The 17219-nt window shown below is 37.5% G+C and overlaps 1 protein-coding gene across 2 annotated transcripts; it reads left to right on the top strand.

The window, feature by feature from the left end:
- Nucleotides 1-1442: 1442 nt before the first annotated feature.
- klhl8 (kelch-like family member 8) lies at nucleotides 1443-16174 on the top strand. Of its 2 annotated transcripts, XM_042509617.1 has the most exons (13): nucleotides 1448-1512; nucleotides 1778-1828; nucleotides 5414-5633; nucleotides 6200-6261; nucleotides 6808-6973; nucleotides 7559-7879; nucleotides 8147-8333; nucleotides 8630-8773; nucleotides 9354-9465; nucleotides 10106-10274; nucleotides 11274-11433; nucleotides 11994-12195; nucleotides 13480-16174. In XM_042509617.1, exons 3-13 carry the CDS (start codon nucleotides 5436-5438, stop codon nucleotides 13601-13603), a joined length of 1845 nt encoding a protein of 614 aa, XP_042365551.1. In that variant the 5' UTR covers nucleotides 1448-1512; nucleotides 1778-1828; nucleotides 5414-5435; the 3' UTR covers nucleotides 13604-16174. The 2 variants fall into 2 exon arrangements, with proteins under 2 accessions (XP_042365552.1, XP_042365551.1); XM_042509618.1 differs by lacking the exon at nucleotides 1778-1828 and having other exon boundaries at nucleotides 1443-1512.
- The last annotated feature ends 1045 nt before the right edge of the window (nucleotides 16175-17219 follow it).

The raw sequence follows: 17219 nt of genomic DNA, 5'->3' as shown, positions 1-17219 counted from the left end.
GTTTTTCACCCAGACACTAGTTTCACATGCATCTTTCCCCAATGGTGAAATGAAACCTACCCCTTGCACTGATGTGCACTAAACGGAGCTCAAATCAGGAAGTGAATATGTTTGTTATAATTCTATAAAAGATACAAAGATGCAGTCAGAGACTCTAATCTGAAACACTTTTTGTCAAATTCTGCAAATGTCTCCTCATGGTGTGCTTGCTGTCTGTTCAGTGTGTACAAATAAAAAAAAATCTGATGTTCATATGCAGCCCTGGCAACAATAACAGTCTGTTCCTCTTCCATGTCTTCACCCGTGATAAACAGAGCTGCACGTGACAATAATACATTTTAAATAACGTACTATGTATTACTCGAGCTTCTGAAGGAGCACTGAGGGAAAGGGTTTTTTTCTGTGGATGCTGGGTTCAAATATCAAACAATCTCCCTCCAGAATCACAGACTCCACCTTTAACTGGCCAATATAACATTCCAGCATGTCCTTACTTTGGCATCACTCAGTTTAGTGCTTTATTTTGAAATGCCAGAGAGGAACTCAATCACAACTTAAGAATGTGATGCTATCTGCCATAACTTCATGTTTTTACATAATTTTCATGCTGCAGATCCCATTTGTGGCGATGTTTCAGAACAAATAAACTGTTGCAGTTAAACCATGATGTGACGGGCAAATCAGCTTTGTTTTTAGAGATTCAGAGAGGAGAGGCGGGTCTGTTTATCATTTATTTTAGCAATATCATGGGAAGTAATTTATCCTTAACGTAAGACTTTATTCATCCCAAACCAGGGAAATCCACCCTTTACAGAAGGAGCAAGAGTAAACTTTAAATAAGAAAAGATTTGAGTGCTAAAAAGGAGAAAATAAAAGAATAAAAGATAAAAATAAAAGCCAGAGTGTCTTACAATTAAAAGCCTTTGTAGTTTGGCTTTCAATAGAACTTTAGTTTGGCTTTTTTAATTTATTTCATTTAAGCTTTATTTATACAGGTAATCTCACTGAGACACTGTGTCTCATTCTATAGCGAGACCTGTTTAATTCATCTTTATTTATCTATTGACCATTATTCATGTATTTTAGCCTGCTTCATAGTTTTACTACTGTCTATGTCATTTTATTATTTTTTTAAACATATTTATTTATTATTTTACTTTGCGCTGTTATCCTCTCATTTACCTCTTATTTACAATTTGAGTATTTTACTTATTTATTTTAGTATTGCCATTATCATTTTATTTATTTATTTGGTTAGTTAGTTAGTTATGTCTTCCTTCCTTCATGCCTTCGTACACTTAATAACTAGCTTGAACCTGCCTGCTGTTATTCAGCCCCAGGCACTGATAACTTAATTTCATGGATGTATTATAAGGAAGTTCCCACAGCTGTAGTTCAGGTAATCCCTTAAAACTACAATACCCATGAAGCCCCTGGAATCACAACAAAACGTGCCAATACCAAACATTCCCCTTTAGGAAGCCGGCATCTTAATTCTTGCTGCGACATGAGGTAGCTAAATTAAATATTTTTGACTCAATGTGACGATTATACAACGTGTTGTTGTGACTTGTGCCATTTGGTGTGTAGTATTTTCGCTCAACTCCTCGTGAAATCGTTTCCTTTCCCTTCCAGCTAACGTTAGCTCGCGCACGGATGCTAATCTGCCTGCTCGGTACTGTTAGCAAAACGCTAATCGTTAACGTTAATTTTGTTTCCGTCGAGTGACGCTTGATTACTTTATATTTGTTTTGAGTCTTGTTTTGTCTGGTTTCAGAGAGGGAGACACCGCTATGTGGTCCAACGTTAACAACACGATGTTAACACGGTATGCGGCTGTATTAACATACCATAACATGTTGATAACCCGAGCTCATCTTCACAAACTGTTATACGTGTGGTTGTTTGCGTTTTTCAGGGTTTATTTCAGCTCTTGTCAACTGCTGTGCCAGATTAACCCAGCTGCCATTAATATGCGTTTGTTTTGGTGTCATACCGTCACCTAAAAAGTATCGACAGGCTGAAAATAATTTTAGGTGACATCTGAAGGTGCTAGCTATCGTTTACATCAAATAGCTAACTAACCAGGTATGTGTGTGTGTGTGTGTGTGTGTGTGTGTGTGTGATATTGTCTGTAACTGTTTAGCTGTTATCTAACATATGTGCATCCATTACCTCTTCTCTTGATATTCTTGTCACTATAAGAGCATGTTTTCTACACATGGGTCACCCCCCTGTTGTGTATTTTGGGCACGTTTGGCACATAGTTGGGTAAATAGGGCTAGTTTTAGGACTTAATATGCAGTGATTGCCAGTGGTGGAGGAAGTATTAATTTCCTTAAGTAGTAATACCGCACTGTGAAAGTACTCTGTTAAAACGCATTAAAAATTCTACTTAAGCAAAAGTAAGTAAGTCTAATCAGAAAAATGCACTTAAAGTATGAAAAGTAGAAGTACCCCATACAGAAAAAACTCACCTCCAAAACTTAAAAGTATTAACGAAAAGAAAAGAACAGAAAATGACTTTAGTGATTATTGACATAGTTGCCAAAGTGAGCAATCCAAAAGATTACAAAAACACCTGAAAACTCAAAGCTTTAAAAAAAAAGAGATAAAAACAAGAAATTGACTTAAATGTTTATCAAAATAGTTGCCAATTAATTTGCTGGCAATCAGCTGAATTAATATACTCATCATTTCAGCTGTACTTGTATAAGTCATTGTATGGTGTAATTTATACCAAAACATCATATTTCATACACTCTTATGCTTTTTATGCAAAAAAAAATTGTAAAGTAACTAGTAAATAAATCTTAAAGATAAATGTAGTGAATTAAAAAGCACAATATAGAGTGGGATGAAAAGAAAAGACACAAGTAAAAGTACAAGTACCTCAATTTTTTACTTAACTACAGCACTTGAGTAAATGTACTTATTTTCATTCCAACACTTCTAATTGCAGACAGCATGCAATGTGTACAACTGAGGTATAAATAGGTGCAAAACAATTCTGCAAGCTCCTTATGTGATGTGATCGGAGGAAACATCAGAGGTGCTTGTGTGATATGTAATAAGGTGAAGTACCACACAAAGGGTTAAATAAATGTGGGGAAAAAAATCAGCTGACTGCATAACAAATATAATCTTACTTTTTCACAAGCGGCCGCACCCTCAGTGTCTTAAAAGGTGGCGAGGAAAATATAGTAATTCAGTGTCCAGGAAGCAAGCTCATTAGTGGGTAATTACAGTCACAATACACTGATCAAAGGCCAAACCAGGAAAGCATTTAAGAGTAGTTGCTGTGTGCTCCAAGACAAGTGGGTTAAGTAATTTAACATGACAACAGTAGTTTCACATGAGTGCACTGCACTTTGGTGTAGCTCGTCTACCATTGTACCTACTTTGGTATACTAGTAACTTTGTGGGCGTCCCCTTTGTACACAGCTGCAGATGCGTATAAATTTAAAAAGAGGTTGCTGTAGCCACACACTGTTTTTCAGTTCTAACCTCGGTGGAGTTGTGCGATACATCTGTTGTTAAATTATTGATAATCTCGCTCCCTATAAATAATAAAACATGACGATGTTATCATCTTAAGGCCATGAAAGTGTTTCTCAATCGTGTCTTTAAATTCAGTAGTTCTAACTGAGTCTCTACGTGTGGTTTCAAAGATGAAGCCAACCCACGAGCCTACAAAGTAGAACAGATTTCGAGGGAGAGCCTTTGATCACTAGTGCATGTGAAGGAACTTGATGTTTCTCCTCTTATAGCTGAGAGGACTAGTGATGAGGGGGCGATACACTGAGTCTATTCAGACATAACCTTAAAGAGAGACAGTGCATCATCTGTAAGATGTGGGTAGAGGTGTGGCCTCTGGCTGTCTTCTCTCAGTTTCTCTGTGACATATCAACTATAGAGATTTTTCATCAGATTCAGCAATAGGTAGGAATTTTTATGGGTTTGATTGCACAGTATTTTGTACATGGTGTGCCTTGTTAGCTTGGAGGAATCTGCTTTTGCTGTTTTTTTGTCCACATTTGGCTCCTGTCTCTGCTGAATGAGTAAAAGGGAAGTGACACTGAAAGGGGGAGAAATACAGACCAAACTTGCTCTGCTGGCAGGCAGTGTCCCCCACCGCTAATTTCTCTTTTGTTTCCTATTGAAGCCTGGAGAATGTTATTTGCACCGAGTTGCAGTTTCTATGTCAGACATGCAAGTTATGCTTACATGATTCATTAAATGGCAGTGGAAATTAAGCCTGCTTTTCGTGAGGAATGGGTGATTCTTCTGTTATGCATTACTTTGTTCACAGCCTATCCATTTAATTGTATTGGTTATTATAAATATATATATTTTTTCAATTCCTGAAATTATTTATTTGTAGGGACGGCCTGATCAAGTTTTTTGGCCCTGATCCTGTTCCAACACTTGTTTTTACCTGGATAATACAGCTGCACAGTGCACACTTCAAGTACTGAAGTTCCTTAAGGGTTTTTTAATTTATTTTTTACAAAATAACAAAGTTAACATACTGAAAATATTTTATATGGCTCTTATCACAATTCCAATCGGTGCAGCATTTTTTTCTTTATAAAATAACCTAGTAAACAAATGAAAATATCTTTGGAATTTGCTTTCAATTTCACCAGCATTATTTTTGATTAAAATAATTATACAAACTAAAATGTCTGTAGAAATAGCTTTCAAATCCACTTAGTGCAACATCTGTTTTCGCAAAGTAAATAAACAAAACATATGTTTATATTAACTTAGCACAGTTTTTATTAAACAAAATAAATCTTTTATTTCTCTTATTAGAAATCCGCATAGTGCAGCTTTTTTTCAATAAAAAACCGTAAACAAACTAAAAATATTTTAAATGGTTCTTATCACAAATCCGCTTACTTTAAAATTCACAGTCAAAGCAAATAATAATCGGTCGGTGAGTTCCACTTATTCCAGAATTATAGTAAAACCAAAAATGAACAACAAAAATTTCAGTTCCACGTAAAGTGGTTTAGCGGCGTAAGTTGAACATAAAAAAAACAGTTTCTGCTTACTGGAGAATCAGCATCACAATAAAACCTGAATATCTTCCACATATCATCCCCTCTGTTACCACATCTGTATGACGGCAGATGTAAACAAAACATCAGGCTTTGCACATGCTCTAAATGACTGATCCCGATCAGTTAAAAAATACATTGATTGGACCATATACCAATCCTTCTCATCCTTATCGGGACATCCCTAGTCATTTTTTTTTAAAACCACAACAATGCCAATTGCAAGCTCCGAAAATTGAAGATGTCTTCAAATTAACAAATGAACTGTGATTTAAAAATGAGAAAATCTTCAGTTAAGAAGTGATCCCTCTGTTTGAAACTATTTGAAACTCTTATCTGTCTTACAGGTGTTGTTACCTGTAGCCAGCTATGGCACCTGGGGATGTGGTGCCAGACCATGCCAAGCAGCTGAAGCCCAAGGAGAAGCGTCCTGGAAACAGAGCATCGAAAGCCGACTGTGAGCCTGATGGGTCATTTATCTTTGAGGCTCACGAGGCTTGGAAGGACTTCCATAACTCTCTCAGGCATTTCTATGAAGTAGGAGAGCTCTGTGACGTCACGCTGAAGGTAGGTCATACGCTGTCCAGACACGAATGAAGGGAGTTTTGTTTGTCTTATATCTCAACTGATCTTTATTTATGTCGTTTAGTAGGGTTGCAAATTGTAAGCAGTTTCCTCATTTGATTAACAGGTAAAATGAAGAATAGATCAATTAATCATTATTCAGGAAAAAAAATATAAAAATGTTGCTTGTTTAAAACAATACCAAATGCGTTTTATACTTAGTCAAAGCTCACAGCAACATGTTGCATATATTTTGACAGCATTTCATAGTCTGTCGATTAACTGATTACATTTCACATGTTTGATTAAATTCTTAACAAACAATTAATTGATCGCTGATCAATTGTTGTCACCCCTGTTTTTCAGTGTCAGGTTAGAGGTTGTGATTTCACAATGAATATTTTATAAATGTAAGGCGAATTAATCACAATTTTTAGTTGAGTGTATTTTTTTAATGTATTTTCAAATCACTGTACTCTGAACATCCTGTAGAAATGAATAATCAGTGAGCTTATTAGTGCTGTATACTTTTATTCTGATGTGTATTTGGTGTTTGTCTCCTTCTGTAGGTTGGCAGTAGGTTGATACCATGCCACAAACTAGTGCTGGCTTGTGTGATCCCCTACTTCAGGTATGATATCTGAATATATTTTGATGTAGGCCTATAAGAGCAAATTTTCAAAAAAGCATAGACAGAAATAAGTAGTTTTTTTTTTCACTAATGGACATTTAATCTCTATAATGATTTAATGGAACCTCTTGGTTTATACTGTACTTAAAGCCAAATATTATGTAACTATTTCATGGCTTCTTAATTACTTGATTATGATTGATCAATTGTGGCATTCTACAATCTGTTATTTTCAAATAATATACCGCTGCAATTTACACAGTAAAACCCTATTTAAATCAATACAATTATTTAAAACCAATGTTTTTTGTAAAATTATTGATTTCTTTAGTAAATAGTAGTGTAATAAGCTGGATAATGTACACAGAGTGGCTCAGGGTCCTGCATCACTCTGGAGGGGTACATTTCACAAAAATGTCACAAATACTTTTTTTTTTTTTTTTAAATCAAAGAATGACTAATGTCGTGTTTGTATGTTTTTGCAGAACACAAAGCTTTGTGGAGGTTTCTCGGTGTTCTTGTCTAAGTGGCTTTTTCTTCCCTCAGGGCCATGTTCCTGTCAGAGATGTCTGAGGCTAAGCAGGAACTGATAGAGATCAAGGATTTTGATGGTGATGCCATCCAGGACCTGGTGCATTTTGCCTACTCCTCCAAGCTCACATTAACCGTGGACAATGTCCAGCCTCTGCTTTATGCTGCCTGCATCCTCCAGGTAAAGAAACACAAATACTATCAGTCAGCAAGCCTCTGTTTACCTCATCTTACATGAACTATGTGGATCAAAACTTTCAATAAAAAGTTAAAGGTTCTGTATGCACTATTCAAAGCATTAATATAACAGCAAACCACTGTTTGCTTTGTAAAGATATAGTGAATGACATCCTGAGCAGAGAACGAAGTCACGCTCCCTCTATGTGTGTCGTACTGCAACCTTCTCTGTCGTTTGTCGTGCTAAGCCGGTCTGGCCGCACGCACATGTTCTTATAGATAGAAAGATACTTTTAAAAGTGGTATAAAATGTGAAAAGGATATCGAAGAATGTATATAAAAAACCCAAGAATAAAAGAGCCATTGAATGGGCATTAAAGTGCAGAATGAAAACCATGTGATGTTTGTGATAAAATAAATTGAATATATGAAAATGAATATATTAGCTTACAATTCACAGTGCGCGTAACCTTAATTAACACATTCAAGTAATAAAAAAGTGATGACACTTTGTACCCAGATCATAAGTATATTTGTAATACATTGAGATCATCTGTTTAATTGCTTCATCTGTGTGTGGATCTATTAGGTGGAGTTGGTGGCGAGAGCCTGCTGCGAGTACATGAAAGCCCACTTTCACCCCACAAACTGCCTGGCAGTTCGGACCTTTGCTGAGAGCCACAATCGCGTGGACCTGATGGACATGGCAGACCGCTATGCGTGTGAACACTTCACTGAAGTGGTGGAGTGTGAGGACTTTACGTGCGTGTCTCCCCAGCACTTGCGCACATTATTGTCCTCCAGCGAGCTCAATATCCACTCGGAGACACAGGTGTACAATGCAGCAGTGAAATGGCTGAAAGCGAATCCACAGCACCACGAGGCCTGGCTGGACCAGATCATGTCTCAGGTTAGAGAGTGTGTAGCCAAAGGTTATCACCTTTGGATCCGCTTCTTTAAATGAATGATCCATTTTCTTGAATTTAATTTAAATTCTGCATTTGTGTTTGGAAGTGTGTGTGTGTGCTCGTGAAGTTAGATTTTATGACACATTTTACTGTTTACCTGAAGGTTTAGCTTCATAAAATTGTGTAAAATTGTGTTACATGTACGGTCCCAGCTTTATGTAATCACTTTTACGACCATAACACAGTGTGTACGCTGGTCTCTCCTTCAGGTGCGCCTCCCCCTGCTCCCTGTTGAGTTCCTGACTGGAACAGTGGCTAAGGACGAGATGATAAAAGGAAACTTGAGTTGTCGCGACCTGATGGACGAAGCCAGGAATTACCACCTGCATCTGAGCAACAAGGTGGTGCTGGACTTTGAGTATTCGGTCCGTACAATACCCCGGAAACACACTGCAGGTAATACTTGTATGGTATTGTTTGGCTTTGAACATGTAACGACAGGTTTTATGGCATTTGTAGTAACATTCAGCACTTTTTAAAACATACACAGCTACATTCATGAAACTAAATGACTTTCTTGGTGTCTTCGGTACATAAGTAAATTTACAAAAATATAAGAGATTCTCATTTATAGACTTTATGTTTTCTTTTAATTACCCTTTAAAAAAGGTAATTGTTAGGTTTTGTTGGTGTTAAGTATTCATGTGTTCTCTCACTCTAACAACTGTTGTACTTTGCTGCCACTTCTTCAGGGGTTTTGTTTTGTGTGGGTGGCCGCGGGGGTTCAGGTGACCCGTTTCGCAGCATCGAGTGCTACTCCATCACTAAAAACAGCTGGTTTTTTGGTCCTGAAATGAACAGCAGACGGCGTCACGTGGGTGTAATATCTGTGGGAGGTAAGAAGGGATGTGTATAATAAAGCTACAGAAAGCAAAAGATTTGGACAGTTTGGTTTTGAAACTGCAAAGCAGGGGGAAACTTTATGACATATGTTTCACTGCTTTATCAGGTACAACTAGCTGAAACTGTGCCAGTCTCATGCAACAGTCTTGAAACAAATACTACCTTCATGACAGTTATAATCCTTTTTTGTTTTCTAACTGTTTAATAGTGATGCTAATACTTATATTTTTGGTGCAGTGTTGTTGTGCTGTGTTATACAGAGAGGTGTTCAGTGATTTCTATAAACTGACAACTGACTGTATATTGTACAGAAATAATCTACAAAACCCTAATGTTTGAGTTTTTATGAGATAATTTAGAATATAAAATATTCGCTTTATATATGAACTTCAGTGTGCATCCACTATACATTGCAACATACCAACTGAAAACATTTAGTTTGTAAAAAATGATTAGTCACCAGTCAAAAAAGCCTTAATAATTTCATTTTTTCAGTATAATGAACCATGGATTATACGTAATCAATGGACGCATCAAATGCTCATAACCTCTGTTTGACGTTGGTTTCCTCAGGGAAGGTTTATGCTGTTGGCGGCCATGATGGAAACGAACACTTAGGCAACATGGAGATGTTTGACCCCCTCACCAACAAGTGGATGATGAAAGCCTCGATGAACACCAAAAGGTACACAGACAGCACATTATACTGAAGACGAATGGGACTGTCTTCTGTGGCTCACATTTTGGAAGGGGGCGCTATTACAGTGAGGTGGCCAAGTTAAAAAAAAAACAACACTTTTCCTCTCTGTTTTGGCCTTCAAAATCTCATGCTTTAACACATAAAAATTGTGATACAAAAAACAAATTTACAACTTTTAGCTGCTTATGCAGTCTAACTTTTTAAATAACATTGTCAGAATTTTTCTTAAAACTGTTTCTTAAAAATTTGTCTTAAAACTGATACTATTTAACTTCTAGCTCCACTTTTACTTTTGAAAATGTTGACATAAAAGCATAACAGCGGTGGAGCTCACTAAAATTTGCCAGAGCTAGTAGGATTAACTGGGCAACCAAATCCACCAAGCTGGACAAAGTAATTTCAAATATGGGACGTAATCATTGAACATAATGTTCTTCACACTCCAAAAGCTGCCAGTCTGAGTTTTAAACTCTGTGGAATCAGAAAATGTTCCTTTTTACAGCCTTACATGCTCAGAAATAGAGCAGATTAATACCTTAACATGCAATTCTTATAGTATATATACTCACTAGTACTGGGTAATGGCAGAATTATTGCTCTAAACAAGGATGTGTGTGTTTCTCAGGAGGGGTATAGCCCTGGCAGCTCTGGGCGGTCCCATCTATGCTATTGGGGGTCTCGATGACAACTCTTGCTTCAACGATGTGGAGCGTTACGACATCGAAAGTGACTGCTGGAGCGCTGTGGCTCCAATGAACACACCCAGAGGAGGAGTGGGATCTGTGGCACTGGGGGTAAGACTGGGCAGGGGTATCCAATTAAAACTCAAAGAGGACCAGTTATTATTTTTTTTCCCCCAGAAAAGATATTCAGAGTTGTGTCCTAAACATTTGCATATCATTTCAACAATATTGATTGTCAATTTTCAAAGTAGGATACTTTTGACATAAAGACACAGGGAGTTTAAAAACATAAAAAACAAATAGCTATCTTTACCATAAATACAATTCGTCCTAGCATAATGGACCTAAGGCCTGTGTTTAAAGTTAAGAGAGACAGAATCCTGTGAATACAGTTTTCAAAAAAGGAGCTTTGATTAGCTGTTTCTCTCTTTCTTAAAAAAAATACCTTTTTTCAATAAATTTTTTTCAACTTGCTTTATCAGAGAGAGAAATGTTCACAGCAGAGAAAGCTGACTCGCAGCTGTAAGTCAGTTCTAGCTCGATGATGATGTGCGATGCTACTTTGGCTAGAGCAGTGAAAACACACAGATCACTGCCAGAAAGTAGCTGGTCTATTGCTCCATGCTGTCATTTCTCTCACATTTCTTACACTTCATTCACAATGATTGAATCAGATCATTTGAGCCAGGTTTTTGTCATTTTACCTGGGTTAGCTACACACATAGTCTGTAGCCATGACCGTCAGAAAAAAACACCACCCAGTGTGAAAATTAATGTTTTTTCAAGATTCTCTTTATTTTATTTTATTTTTTCTTTTGGCTTTTCAGTCTTTTAGTAGATAGGACAGTTTTTTTGTTTGAAAGAGAGAGAGAGAGAGAGAGAGAGAGGGGAGGACATGCAGCACGACTGCAGGGACTCAGCCTCTGGTCATGGGGGGAAAACTATTATTTATTCTCATCCATTCATCAGAACCTGCATAGAACCGTCACTCAATTCAGGTCTTGGCTGCAGTCTACTATTTGGTAATGTCCACTGCAGAGGAATGCCAATTAGCTGTGACCGTATGATATATAGTCCTGACTTCACTTCTTTATACTCTCTCCTTGCTAGAGTTTCGTGTACGCAGTGGGAGGCAACGATGGTGTGGCGTCACTTTCCAGTGTGGAGCGGTTTAACCCACACCTCAACAAGTGGACGCAGGTTAGCGAGATGGGACAGCGACGAGCTGGAAATGGAGTCAGCAAGCTCAATGGCTGCCTCTATGTAGTGGGTGAGAGGAATACATTTTTTCACGTCTTCACATCCGATCACTTGATATTGATATTGCTGGTTGGAGCCACATACAGTACTTTCAAGATGTGTTTTGTCCACATTTAACCGCAGTGGCTGGATTGACACTGATTGTTATTGTTTTATTGTTTCTTCCTGTTAAGTTTTATTCAAACATACTCAGGTCACATGTGTCTTAGATACACACCCAGCAATTTTATACACAACTGCATGAATCAGGTAGACAATTTTAATGTTTTGTAAAGCAATCTGGTAACTGATTTACTGATTGAGTGAGAGGTTAGGATTTTTATTGTAGCACTTTAATTTGAAGAGTCATTTGGGGTTCATTTAAACGTCTCTTGTGGCATTTTGCCTGGTCAGTAGCTGCAGATTAATTTGGATACATGTCTTCTGTCTGCTCCATTACTAACGACATAATCCTCCAAAAAGAGTGTGAGTGGTTGTCACTCCTTTAGTGTGTTCATGTGAAGTAATACCCTACATGCCAGTCTCCGGTTTGACCCTCTTCTTAATAGTTGTCTCTTGTCTTTCCTAAAGGTGGTTTTGATGACAATTCACCCCTGAGCTCTGTAGAGCGCTTTGACCCCCGAATGCACCGCTGGGAGTACGTTTCTGAGCTGACCACCCCGCGTGGGGGAGTCGGGGTAGCCACTGTAATGGGCAGAGTATTTGCAGTCGGGGGTCACAATGGCAACATCTACCTGAACACAGTGGAGGCTTTTGAGCCTCGAATGAACAGGTGAGGTGGAAATTCGTGAGGAGCATGGGATGAGATGTGATAGTAATGTATTGAGGTGGGATTTGGGATGATTTTGGGCTTTCCTGTTTTTATAGTAGAAACCTCCCATCATCCACTGCTCTTCAGCAATTTGTGAATATCTGAGAAATGTGTCATACTGTAAAGCAACTGGTTGTCTTTTGCATCTGTCTTTTAAACAGGTTCAGCCACATTCAGAAAACTTAATTTGTCCCTCGAGGGGCAATTTGAGGATTATTAATGAATCTACACACAACACAACTACTGAGACTGATTACAAATCGTATTTGTTTAACATGCAATTTCTGAAGGCTTTAGCGTAAAGTAGTCATAGAGAACATGTGGGGTCATTGATAATCCAGTATGACTTTTGAGGACTAAAGACTCTCTGTGTTTCGACAGTCCTTACAAGCTGAGGATAGCAGCACCTGCATTTGTCTAATATTACAGTGACTGAGGGACACCAATGCATAAATATATAAGAAAACACAAGCAACATGAATAAACAGTTACCCACTGGCATCAAACGCGGGTCAGGGTAAGAGTGTCAGGGTAAGCCAATCAGAAGAAGAGTAAGTCAGGCCACCAGTTCACTATCCAAGGATTAGCAAATTTGTGGGTAAATGATACCACAGAGTTAACTATTTTACAGACTCTAGCTAAAAAAAATGACGCTGTCAGTGCAAGATGTCAGCTGCTGTATCTGAGATATTTGGGCTTCGTTTTTGTATAGTGTGTGAAGAAGATGACTCCTTGTCTGTCTTTATGTACAGTTTATGATTAAAAGCCTGTGTGACTGATCTTTTGGTTACATACTTGTATAATTACACGGGGACCAATTAACCCGTAGCACTTTTCTGTTTCACTAATTTCCAAACGATCTTGGTCGCCGATGTCTGTCACGATATGTAAGAAAATCAGCTGCTTATCTTAAAAATGTAAAGACAATGTCTCTAGATACTGGTAACTTTTTGCTACATAGTGAATCGTTTTAATTGCAGTTAGAGACCTGGCTCAAAAATATTGCTGTATTGAGGGCATTAGTAGTCAAGTGGTTACCGTGCATTACTGCATTACTGCATCACTGCAACATCATCCTGGGTTAGATTTCAGTCTTGGAATTACTGTTGTATTTCATACCCCTGTTTCTCCAGTCTCTGTCAAATAAAAGCAAAAATGCCAAAAATAGTGCTCTGCTGTTCAGGACTGTTATGCTGTCTCTTCTTCTTCTTATTCTGTTGTGATTTCTATGTGTTTGCTGTTCAGATGGGAGCTGGTGGGTTCAGTGTCTCACTGCCGTGCCGGAGCCGGAGTGGCTGTCTGTTCATCTCACGTCAGCCAGATCAGGGACGTCGGCCAGGGCTCCAGCAACGTGGCCAACTGCATGTGACCGCCGCTCCACTTTTTACCAGGTGACTGACTGTCAGGTCACCGTCAGATGTGATCACTGCACAAGCACACAACACAAAGCACACAGACACTGACAGAGTGATTTCATTACTGTCGCCACTGTCTGAACATCAGCCTTAATCCGTTACAGGCTGACGTTCGGTTTGCACACAGTGATTGAGGAATATTAGGGAGGTTTTACTGACTTGAAGTGCACGTCTGACAAATCTGAAGTCTTCTCTGACGAAATTATACATTCAAGACATTTTTTTGACTTCTGCTGGTGTTATTTGCAATCAGTGATGTAGTATTTTGTACTGTATTTTCTTCAGTTTGACTGCCTTGACATAGTTTGGATTTTTTTAAGGGAACATAGTGGCTGAGCCTACTAGTATTTATTACTAACATCTCGAGAGTGAGAGGTGAGTTTGGATTCAGAACTAATAAATGAACTGAACATCTTGAATGCGGACTGTATAGTTGGCCAGTATGAACGCATTTCGAAGGTCCCCTCTTGACGACCGTCTCTGGTTCACTCGTTGGCTCTGCAGTTGTTTTCATGAACCAGAGGCGTGACAAATTGGCAGTTTGAAAACAAGAAAAAAAATCGTACTGGATTCAGCACCTTGTTTGCAGTGCAGTGTATGCAGTTAAAACATTTCTTCAGTCAATCCAATATACAATCTTATGATGTCAAATGCATTTCCAGGACTCCTGCTATCTTCTGCCAGGCGAAGTAAAAGCATCTGTTAGAGCAGTTTGACTTTTAAAGGTGCATTTCAGAATTAATCTATCAAAAGATCAACTACAGCAAGCTGGATCACATCGCAGCAGTTTTAACTGGGATTTGCATGTAATTAATTGTGTTTGAACAATCATTTAAGGCTGTTTGGGGAAAAAATCAGTCACTGGGTAGGATGTAAGTGCACAAACACATAAACAATGTGTCTAGTTCAAGCACCTGCTGAATCCTGAGTCGCTTCCTTAAAGTCCTCCTCCACTCACTAAAAGTGTTTTTCTTCTGTTCATGTCCCCTAAAGTGTCTGACCTTGAATATACTGACATGTGTCTTGCAAAGTTTGTCACTAGAGAGGTGTTTTCACATTCCCCTACTGAAAACCTGAGATTAAAATGTACCCTGCACTACTACGAAAGCCAGACGCTGTCTAATATTGAAAAAAACATATCAACACAACACCAGCAAAGAAACCTGAAACCTCCAGCACAGAGTGGACTTGTCAGTACAGAGAGCAGGATCTGCATAAACACAGTGAAACGTTTTGGCAGCTAACATCGTAGAGTGTGCAGTTTTTGAATGCGATCCTGACCAGTGTGAACACGCTGTAACATTATAGCAGATATTATCGGATGTTTAACAACCACTAAAGCTGCATCAGCAACTGCCAGTTAGCCTACAAGCTAACAAACTACGACACAACATAAATAAAGGAGTGAACTACAATTAGCATTCTGATATTTCTGCTGAGTTTGGTGCACAACAGACTCCTCACGTGAGTCTGGATTTAAGGCTTGAATGTGTATGGCTGAATCTTTCTGATATTTCCTCTAAGGTTAGCCATCTTGATGTGCAAGCAGCTGAATGGAGGCCAGGTCCAGATTTTCTCAATAAGGGAGAAAGAGTATATCCAGCTCCTATTCCAGCCCCTTTTCAGAGTTTTTTTTTCTAATGTATTGTTATTATTATTTTCATTTTTTATGTGGGAAAACCAAGTCAAACAAAATATCAACAATACTTAAAAACGTGGCTGGAGGGGAACTTTAACCTTGAGCTCAGAACAGAGTTTGATGACTATAGGACTGATCCGAGCAATACGGTTGCACCTCTCCGGTTCTTTTTCAGTTTTACATTTTTGTATAGAGGTCTGTTCAAACTGACAAGGACAGATATTCAGATCCGAGATTTGTGTTTGACGATAGCTGGACTGTCAGAAATCCTAATCAGAGTGCTTTCAGGTGTGTATGAGATGCAGCTGAAGTTTGTCCCTACAGATGGTTGCGTTATATTTTAATATATGGACATTTTGTATAATAAAATAGGTGTATCTTTGGTATTATCCTTTATTACACTATCTAATCCTTTGCTGTGCACTATTTTGCTAGAATAGGTGTGAAGTCTGAGAATATTTTTGTCCTAAATGGAGATTTTCATGTTATTCATATTATAAGTTTGAAGATGTTTATTTAACTCTCATGCCTATTTCTATCTAAATGTAATAATTTCGGCGTTGTTTTTCAGAATAGGCTGACAGACCTACTTTAAAACAGAAAAAAACACATTTGGTTTATATGAGAAATATACCCATGATTGCACACTTTTTGTCCTGCAGGTTTTAATTTTAGTGCATATTATTGACCTAATGTTTTACACCAAAACTGAAGAAAAACTTATTGGCAACTTTATTCTAAAATGAGCCAGAATCTTCTTTGGTAAGTCTTTTGTAAACTTTACTGTACTTTGTGTTGTTCTTCCTCCTCCTGACAGCTTCCATCTTGTGCTTTTATTTACGTGGTATTGGTATAAATTGGTACAATAAAGTTTTGTGTAAAATTATTGGTTGGAATCTTCAATTTTTTCTTCAAATTTTTGCCTTCCGGTCAGGACTGATAATAAACTAGGTCCAAAAAAAGCACTTCAAGTTTGTGATAATGACCCTTATTATAAAATGAATTATAACTTTTGTTATGAAAAGTCACCATTAACAAGCACATCAGACCGCTCGGAACCAAAGACTTCGGCTCATCCTCCCTCATACTTTGCACCATCTGGTGTGCTTTTTTTTCCTCAATGAAGAATCATAACATTAATATTTTTTGGTAAAGTAAGCATTGGGAGTTTTCTGATTCTAATGTCTCTGCCGAGCAAAACAATTCAGAATTTTATATCAAATTTGCGTTTATTGTTTTGTAACATCCTATTAAAACAAGTTAAAAAGTAACAGTTGGAGGCAGAGGATTTGCAGTATAAAGTTTATTGACAGTTGACATGTGCCTGTTATAAACTGTCTGCTGGACTTTGTGGTTTCACTGTTTCTAATGTGATGTGCACGCTGCCTGAAGCTCCTGTTGTATAAATTGTTTACGTAACTTGATTGTTAATGATGTTCCAGAAACAAATTGTATGACATTTGTGTGTTTGTATTATTATTATTATTATTATTATTATTATTATTATTATTATTATTATTATGTACTGTCTTTGGGCCTAAAGTACAGAACTTACAGAATTTCTGCCATTTTTAACAATTATTTTTCAGTACAAAGAATACAGTTGTATGTGGAAAATGCAAGCACTTTAATCTTCTGGTTAGGTAAGTACATTTTATTAATTTTACATAGTCACTAGTAAACTCAGTGTTGTACATTAAAAATGCATTTAGCAATAAGAAACATTTGGAAGAAAAGTATTCTTTGTGAAATATAACATTGTAAAATACATTTTGAATCCTTTGAAAATATGTCTATTTTGCCCAAATTTGTAATTATTATTGGTAATTGTAATTTTTGTTTTCAGAAAATTCAATTCATATTTAATCTACATTATTGCACAACATGGAATCAAAAATATCTGACTGTTTTTAATCATTTAAGTTTTATTT

Source organism: Plectropomus leopardus, chromosome 20, assembly GCF_008729295.1.
Source record: "Plectropomus leopardus isolate mb chromosome 20, YSFRI_Pleo_2.0, whole genome shotgun sequence".
NCBI classification, from domain to species: Eukaryota; Metazoa; Chordata; class Actinopteri; order Perciformes; family Serranidae; genus Plectropomus; species Plectropomus leopardus.
Note: the sequence above shows the minus strand (reverse complement) of the source record. Positions and strands in the feature narration are given on the sequence as shown.

What these genes read in the sequence shown, in the direction of transcription:
- klhl8 (XM_042509618.1), top strand. Translation starts at nt 5,436, where the DNA reads ATGGCACCTGGGGATGTGGTGCCAGACCATGCCAAGCAGCTGAAGCCC. An exon ending in TGGACCAGATCATGTCTCAG is followed by an intron (nt 7,880 to 8,146) that starts GTTAGAGAGTGT and finishes TCTCTCCTTCAG; the next exon opens with GTGCGCCTCCCCCTGCTCCC. An exon ending in GCCTCGATGAACACCAAAAG is followed by an intron (nt 9,466 to 10,105) that starts GTACACAGACAG and finishes TGTGTTTCTCAG; the next exon opens with GAGGGGTATAGCCCTGGCAG.